Source organism: Nicotiana sylvestris, chromosome 11 (assembly GCF_000393655.2).
Source record: "Nicotiana sylvestris chromosome 11, ASM39365v2, whole genome shotgun sequence".
Lineage (NCBI taxonomy): Eukaryota > Viridiplantae > Streptophyta > Magnoliopsida > Solanales > Solanaceae > Nicotiana > Nicotiana sylvestris.
In genome coordinates, this window is record NC_091067.1 from 122,820,893 (window position 1) to 122,829,968 (window position 9,076).

Here is a 9,076-nt window from a genome sequence, read left to right on the forward strand (position 1 = left end):
GGAGTGGCGAACAAGCCTGTTGTAATTATGGAAGGTGCCCGCATAGACCCTATCATCATCAAGCCGGTAACTCAATTACCAATAGTAAACAGCAAGACGATCCCGTGGAATTATGAACGAGTGACAGTGACTTACAGGGGGAAAGAGGTTAAAGAAGAAGTTTGTGAGACCCATGGTTTGACTCGATCGGGGAGATGCTTTGCCCCCAAAGAGTTGAGAAAAGCTAAGATCTCCAAAGATAACCCAGTATTGGCGAAGAAAGTTGTGACCGAGGAAGAAGTAGAGGAATTTTTGAGAAAGATGAAAGTGCAGGACTATTCCATTGTGGAGCAGTTGAGGAAGACACCGGCTCAGATTTCATTATTGTCATTATTGATTCATTCAGACGACCACCGTCGGGCTTTGATGAAGATCCTAAATGAAGCCCACGTTCCTGACAAAATCTTAGTAAACCACTTGGAAAAGATAGCTAACAAGATATTTGAGGTGAACAAAGTCACTTTTTTCTGATGATGAGTTGCCCATGGAGGGTACCGAGCATAATAGAGCCCTCCATCTGACAGTGAAATGCGAAGATTCCGTGGTTACTCGGGTACCGGTTGACAAGGGTTCCAACGCGAACATTTGCCCTATCTCCACTCTAAACAAGTTGAAGGTGGATGATGAAAGAATTCACAAGAACAATATCTGCGTTTGGGGATTCGACGATGGGGGGAAAGATTCAGTCGGGGACATAGTGCTTGATCTTACAATAGGGCCAGTTGAATTTACCATGGAGTTCCAGGTTCTCAATGTGGTTATTTCTTACAATCTTCTATTAGGTCGACCTTGGGTTCATACTGCCAAAGCGGTCTCGTCTACTCTGCATCAAATGGTCAAGTTCGAATGGGATAGATAGGAAATCGTTGTGCACGGCGAAGATAATTAGTGTGTTCCCAGCGATGCCATTATTCTGTTCATAGAGTTAGAGGACGACGAGGGGCCATGGGTTTATCAGGTTTTTGACACGGTATCGGTAGAGAAAATTCCAGAAGGGAAGTGCGTTCCAAACCCGAGGGTAGCTGCCGCATCAGTCATGGTAGCTACCGAAATGTTGAAAAATAGTTTTGTACCGGGCAAGGGCTTGGGTGCATCTCTGCAAGGTATCGTACAGCCGGTATCTCTCCCCAAAAACTTGGATACATTTGGTTTGGGGTTCAAGCCCACAGCTACGGACGTGAAAAGAGCTAGAAAGTTGAAATAGAGGGCCTGGGTCCTCCCAAAGCCCATCCCACGGCTCTTCGGGTCATTTGTTAGGCCTGGCACTAAGAAATGCCTAGTGGCAACAATTCCCAGTTTAGTAGTTGATGTAGATAGAGATTTGATTGAAAAGTTCGAGAGGTTATTCGCCGATGTGAACATGTTGAAAGCTGGAGAGGGTTCGAGTAAAGCGGATGTGCAGTTTGTTGGGCTCAGAGCAAAGATTAAAAATTGGGAAGTTACTCCTCTCCCCACCAGGAAGGAGTTTTGGTAGTATGTTTTGATTTTCTTTCAGTTTATCTGGATTATTCCAGGGTTGTAATTCAGATTCTAGATTCCGTCCGTTTGGATGTATAAACCTTGTTATCTTTAATGAAATGCAATTTCCCTTTTTCTTCCTTCTTGATAGTTTTATTTTTGTTTTTCTTTTCTTCCTTGTACAGTTCTTTTTATGCTGGCTTCAATGATATGACATGCATGAGGAATCTCCGGCCCAGTCTTAAAAGCCAATCTAATTCTGAAATAGTAATTCAAGAAATAGAATGTGATGGTGAATCGGAATATGATGAGATAATGGGTGATACAGAAACAATCAATTTAGGGGACCAAGATAATGTCCGGGAAACTAAAATAAGTGTCCATCTTGAACCACAACTCAGAATGGAGATAATTGAAGCATTGTTCGAGTATAAAGATGTTTTTTCATGGTCCTATGACGACATGCCGGGTTTGAGCACTGACTTGGTGGTTCACAAATTGCTCACTAACCCGGCATTTTCCCCTGTCAAGCAGAAGTTGAGGAAATTTAAAACTGATATGAGTGTGAAGATTAAGGAAGAGGTTACCAAACAGTTCGAGGCCAAAGTCATTTGGGTCACCCGGTATCCCACCTGGTTAGCCAATGTTGTGCATGTGCCAAAGAAAGATGGCAAGACCAGGGTGTGTGTTGATTATCGAGATCTCAACAAAGCAAGTCCCAAGGATAACTTCCCATTGCCGAACATCCATATATTGATCGATAATTGTGCCAAACATAAGCTTGGTTCTTTTGTGGATTGTTATGCGGGCTACCACCAGATCTTAATGGATGAGGAGGACGCTAAAAAGACGGTATTCATCACGCCATGGGGAACGTACTACTATCAGGTCGTGCCATTTGGTTTAAAAAATGCTGGGGCAACCTACATGAGGGCGATGACGACTATATTCCACGACATGATACACATGGAGATCGAGGTTTATGTGGATGATGTGATTGTAAAGACTAGAAAGCAATCTGACCATGTCAGAGATCTAAGAAAGTTCTTCCAAAGGCTTCGCAGGTACAATCTCAAGCTCAATCCTGCAAAATACGCGTTCGGTGTTCCGTCTGGAAAGTTGTTGGGATTCATAGTCAGCCGTTGAGGTATTGAATTAGATCCGTCAAAGATCAAAGCTATTCAGGAATTGTTACCCCCCAAAGAATAAGACTGAGGTGATGAGTCTGTTGGGGAGATTGAATTACATTAGCAGGTTTATTACTCAGCTCACGATAACTTGTGAGCCTATCTTCAAATTGTTAAAGAAATATGTTGCAGTCAAGTGGACAGATGAATGTCAGGAAGCATTTGATAAGATAAAGGGGTACTTGTCAAACCCACCTGTGTTGGTCCCGCCAGAACCAGGGAGACATCTGATTCTGTATTTGACGGTCTTGGACAATTCATTTGGATGTGTGTTGGGACAGCATGACATCACTGGCAGGAAGGAGCAGGTCATATATTATCTCAGCAAGAAGTTCACATCTTACGAGGTTAAGTACACTCATCTTGAGAGGACGTGTTGCGCCCTAACTTGGGTAGCCTAGAAGTTAAAACATTATTTGTCATCTTATACTACTTACCTCATCTCTCGCTTGGATCTGTTGAAGTATATCTTCCAGAAGCCTATGCCCACGGGAAGGCTCGCAAAGTGGCAGATTTTTCTCATGGAATTTGACATTGTCTACGTGACTCGGACGGCGATGAAAGCACAAGCATTGTCCAACCATTTGGCTGAGAATCCTGTGGATGAAGAATACGAACCTTTGAAAACTTATTTCCCTGATGAAGAGGTAATGCACACTGATGAATTGGAACAGATTGAAAAGCCAGGATGGAAACTTTTCTTTGATGGGGCTGCTAACGTGAAAGGTGTTGGGATAGGAGCGGTACTTGTTTCTGGAACAGGGCATCACTACCTTGTTACGGCTCAGCTTCGGTTCTACTGTACTAACAACATGGCTGAGTACGAGGCATGCATTTTGGGTTTGAGAATGGCTGTGGATATGAGTGTCCAAGAAGTCTTGGTCTTGGGTGACTCGGACCTCCTGGTGCACCAGATTCAAGGAGAATGGGAAATACGAGATTTAAAACTCATATTGTACCGACAGTGCTTGCAGGATATTTGTCAACAGTTCCAATCAATAGAGTTCAGGCATATTCCAAGGATTCACAATGAGCTCGCCAATGCTTTGGCTACTCTGACGTCAATGTTGCATCACCTCGATAAGGCTTATATGGATCCTTTGCAGATTCAGATCCACGATCAGCATGCTTACTGTAATGTGATGGATGAAGAGCTCGATGGGGAGCCTTGGTTTCACGATATCAAGGAATACATCAAGATGGGGGTGTATCCAGTACAAGCCACAGGTGATCAAAAGAGAACGATTAGGCGGTTGGCAGGTGGTTTTTTCTTCAGCGGAGGGGTTCTATACAAAAGGACTCCAGATCTTGGGCTGCTGAGATGCATAGATGCTAGGCAGACTACAGCTATTATGACTGAAGTACATTCTGGAGTCTGTGGACCGCATATGAGTGGGTATGTTCTGGCAAAGAAGATTCTTCGAGCAGGTTATTATTGGCTCATCATGGAGTGAGATTGCATCAGTTTTGTGCACAAATGTCATCAATGCCAAGTACACAGAGATTTGATTCATTTGTCGCGATCTGAATTGCATACAATGTCCGCACCATGGCCCTTTGTCGCTTGGGGCATGTATGTCATTGGGCCAATTGAGCCATCAGCATCAAACAGGCACAGGTTCATTCTGGTTGCCATAGACTATTTAACCAAGTGGGTAAAGGCTAAAACATTCAAGTCTGTAACCAAGAAAGTAGTGGTTGATTTTGTGCATTCAAATATCATCTGTCGATTTGGTATCCTGAAGGTAATCATCACGAACAATGGTGCTAATCTCAACAGTCATCTGATGATGGAGACATGTCAGCAGTTTAAGATTATACATCGCAATTCCACCCCATATCACCCCAACGCAAATGGAGCAGTCGAGGCAGCTAACAAGAACATAAAGAAGATACTTCGGAAAATGGTGGAAGGTTCCAAGCAATGGCATGAGAAGTTACCTTTTGCATTGTTGGGTTATCGCACTATTGTTCGTACTTCAGTAGGGGCAACTCCTTATTTGTTGGTATATGGCACTGAGGCGGTAATACCCGCAGAAATTAAAATCTCATCCCTTCGAATTGTTGCCGAGGCTGAAATTGATGATGATGAGTGGGTCAAAACCCGCCTGGAGCAACTAAGTTTGATCGATGAGAAGAGACTGGCAGCAGTGTGTCATGGCCAATTGTATCAACAGAGAATGGCAAGAGCATATAATAAGAAGGTGCATCCACGGAAGTTTGAAGTGGGTCAGTTAGTATTGAAATGTATCTTGCCTCATCAGGCTGAAGCAAAAGGAAAGTTTGCCCCAAATTGGCAGGGGTCGTTCGTTGTAACTAGAGTGTTGTCCAATGGTGAATTGTATTTGATAGATGTAGAAGGCAAATGTGTAGAAATGGCTATCCATTCTGATGCAGTCAAGAGATACTATGTATGATTTCTTTATTTGATTGTACTTTGTTTGTATTTGGCATGTTTTGAATATTGAAATGACGAAGGTATTTTTGGTCTACTATCTAAACATTTTATCCCTTGTCACCCCCTTTGAGTCTTATTTATTTTCTTGCATACCCCTCTTTTGGAATCAATGTCACAATTCAGAAACGCAGATGGGGAAGATAGGCAAAAAAAAAGGAAAAGAAAAAGAAGGAAAAAAAAGAGAGAGAAAAGAAGAGGAAAACAAAAAGAAGAAAAGAAGAAAAAAAAGAAAAGAAAGATCACAACAAAGCAATTTCTATGACATGCACTACGTTCGACCTGATTCCTTTTTAAGGATACGTAGGCAGCCTCACGGTTCGGTCCCATCAAAATAAAAATCCAAAAGTCCCCAAACAAGAAACTGGGGCAGAAGTTGTGGTTGTTGTCAGAAATCTGATTCCGAAAGTTGTAATTTTGAACCCATTCGAATTGTTTTGAGCCGTTGATATCCTTTCTTTCTAACCCTATCCAAAAGCCCACATTGCGGTCCAAATAAAGACCTTCCGATCAGTCTTCGAGCGATGCCAAGTCAAGCAAGTGGAGGTGATTCATATCAAGGGCAACACTCTGGTCCAAGCAGAAAACATTGAAAATGAGAGAGTCTTATTGGTGAAACCCTCACGGGCACCATAAGGCGACGGGAGCTGAGAGAAATCAAAAATGAGAGAGTTTTATTGGTGAAAACCTTTACAGGCACCTTGAGGCGAAAGTGAGTTGAGAGATAAACAAATGAGAGAGGCTTGTTGGTGAAAACCCTTCAGGGCACCGCAGGCCGAACAAGGTCAAGGTTTTGGTGAAGAAATCAGGTTATGGAAATTCCGGGGCAACAAGTATGGCAACTAAAAGTTGTTTGGTTGGACAGATTGGGCCGATTAATCCGAAATGCATGTCATGATTATTGGTTCCAGCGGTCCACTCAGATAAGTCCCTTTTTCTTTTTCCCCTCAAATAGTCTTCCAGTTTTGGATTTTTCTCATCCTTAACTCTGAAAGTCATTACATTTAATTTCTTTTGGGTTTATTTTTCTAAGATTTTCCCAATGTCAGTTTTGTTTAAGCAAATAAAAGGAATTTCAAAGCTTACTACCAACCTCCAAAGTGGCACAAGGCGCAGGGCGGCCAAGGCATTGCTAGAGGTAATATGATGTGAAATGGGGTATAAAAGGTCAGTGGAAGTCCCATCTGTGAAATGGTTTAGTAATTTTGTGAGAAATGCAGAGGTTCAAACAGACGGGTCAGAGATGTAACACAACGGTTTGGGTATAGAATATTTGGGTCATCCAAGGTCATGGGATTTGAAAGATAGTCATAAAGTCAAGAGGTTCAGAGCCAGTTCAGGGAAGCCAGTCAAAACAAAGCATGGTAGCGGGGAGACTTTCAGCAAAGAATGCCACAAACTAACCACCACATTTTAAACTGACAAGATTTTTCTCTGATTGAAATAGGGGCAGAAAAGTTTCGATTGTTTGGGGGAAACCCTCCGTAAGGAAAGGCAAGCACCAAACAGTTTTGACCGTAAAATTCTCAAGACCCTCCTGGATAATGGGATTTCATTTGAAGTTTGCAGGACCCGCCTAGATAATGGGATTTCATTTGAAGTTTCAGGACCCTCCTGGAAAATGGGACCTAGTAAAAGTCAAAACAATCAGGAGTAACAAAAGCTAGCATAAATGTACCCCAGGGAATATAAGTTTGCATGTTTAAGATAGGATTCAATTAGGAATTTTTCGGACCCTCCTGGATAATGGGATTTAGTTTTAAATTTTCAGGAACCTCCTGGATAATGGGATTTAGTTTTTAACTTTTCAGGACCTTCCTGGATAATGGGATTTAGTTTTTAAGTTTTCAGAACCCTACTGGATAATGGGGTTTAGTTTTAAATTTTTAGGACCCTCCTGGATAATGGGATTTAGTTTTAAATTTTCAAGACCCTCCTGGATAATGGGATTTAGTTTTTAACTTTTCAGGACCCTCCTGGACAATGGGATTTAGTTTTTAAGTTTTCAGGACCCTCTTGGATAATGAGATTTAGTTTTAAATTTTCAGGACTCTCCTGGATAATGGGATTTAGTTTTTAAATTTTCAAGACCCTCCTAGACAATAGGATTTTGTTTTTAAGTTTTCAGGACCCTCATGGATAATGAGATTTAGTTTTAAATTTTCAGGACTCTCTTGGATAATGGGATTTAGTTTTTAAATTTTCAGGACCCTCATGGACAATGGGATTTAGCTTTTAAGTTTTCAGGACCCTCCTGGATAATGGGATTTAGTTTTAAATTTTCAGGACCCTCCTGGATAATTCGATTTAGTTTTTAACTTTTTAGGACCTTCCTGGACAATGGGATTTAGTTTTTAAGTTTTCAGGACCCTCCTGGATAATGAGATTTAGTTTTTAAATTTTCAAAACCCTCCTAGACAATGGGATTTAGTTTTAAATTTTCAGGACCCTCCTGAATAATGGGATTTAGTTTTAAATTTTCAGGACCCTCCTGGATAATGGGATTTAGTTTTTAAATTTTCAGGGCTCTCCTAGACAATGGGATTTAGTTTTTAAGTTTTTAGGACCCTCCTGGATAATGGGATTTAGTTTTTAACTTTTCAGGACCCTCCTGGACAATGAGATATAGTTTTTAAGTTTTCAGGACCCTCCTGGATAATGGGATTTAGTTTTAAATTTTTAGGACCTTCCAGGATAATGGAATTTAGTTTTTAAGTTTTCAGGACCCTCTTGGATAATGGGATTTAGTTTTAAATTTTCAGGACCCTCCTGAATAATGGGATTTAGTTTTTAAATTTTTAGGACCCTCCTGGATAATGGGATTTAGTTTTTAAGTTTTCAGGACCCTCCTGGATAATGGGATTTAGGTTTAAATTTTCAGGACCCTCCTGGATAATGGGATTTAGTTTTTAAATTTTCAAGACCCTCCTAGACAATAGGATTTAGTTTTTAAGTTTTCAGGATCCTCATGGATAATGAGATTTAGTTTTAAATTTTTAGGACTCTCCTGGATAATGGGATTTAGTTTTTAAATTTTCAGGACCCTCCTGGACAATGGGATTTAGTTTTTAAGTTTTTAGGACCCTCCTGCACAATGGGATTTAGCTTTTAAGTTTTCAGGACCCTCCTGGATAATGGGATTTAGTTTTAAATTTTCAGGACCCTCCTGGATAATGTGATTTAGTTTTTAACTTTTGAGGACCTTCCTGGACAATGGGATTTAGTTTTTAAGTTTTCAGGACCCTCTTGGATAATGAGATTTAGTTTTTAAATTTTTAAAACCCTCCTAGACAATGGGATTTAGTTTTAAATTTTCAGGACCCTCCTGAATAATGGGATTTAGTTTTAAATTTTCAGGACCCTCCTGGATAATGGGATTTAGTTTTTAAATTTTCAAGGCTCTCCTAGACAATGGGATTTAGTTTTTAAGTTTTCAAGACCCTCCTGGATAATGGGATTTAGTTTTTAACTTTTCAGGACCCTCCTGGACAATGAGATATAGTTTTTAAGTTTTCAGGACCCTCCTGGATAATGGGATTTAGTTTTAAATTTTTAGGACCCTCCAGGATAATGGAATTTAGTTTTTAAGTTTTCAGGACCCTCTTGGATAATGGGATTTAGTTTTAAATTTTCAGGACCCTCCTGAATAATGGGATTTAGTTTTTAAATTTTTAGGACCCTCCTGGATAATGGGATTTAGTTTTTAAGTTTTCAGGACCCTCCTGGATAATGGGATTTAGTTTTAATTTTTCAGGACCCTCCTGGATAATGGGATTTAGTTTTTAAATTTTCAAGACCCTCCTAGACAATAGGATTTAGTTTTTAAGTTTTCAGGACCCTCATGGATAATGAGATTTAGTTTTAAATTTTCAGGACTCTCCTGGATAATGGGATTTAGTTTTTAAATTTTCAGGACCCTCCTGGACAATGGGATTTA

At 40.5% G+C, this 9,076-nt stretch overlaps 1 protein-coding gene across 1 annotated transcript; it reads left to right on the top strand.

Moving 5' to 3' along the window:
* Positions 1-523: 523 nt before the first annotated feature.
* On the top strand, positions 524-898 carry LOC138881594 (uncharacterized). Its single transcript, XM_070161829.1, has one exon. The coding sequence runs from the start codon at positions 524-526 to the stop codon at positions 896-898; it is 375 nt and encodes a 124-aa protein (XP_070017930.1).
* The last annotated feature ends 8,178 nt before the right edge of the window (positions 899-9,076 follow it).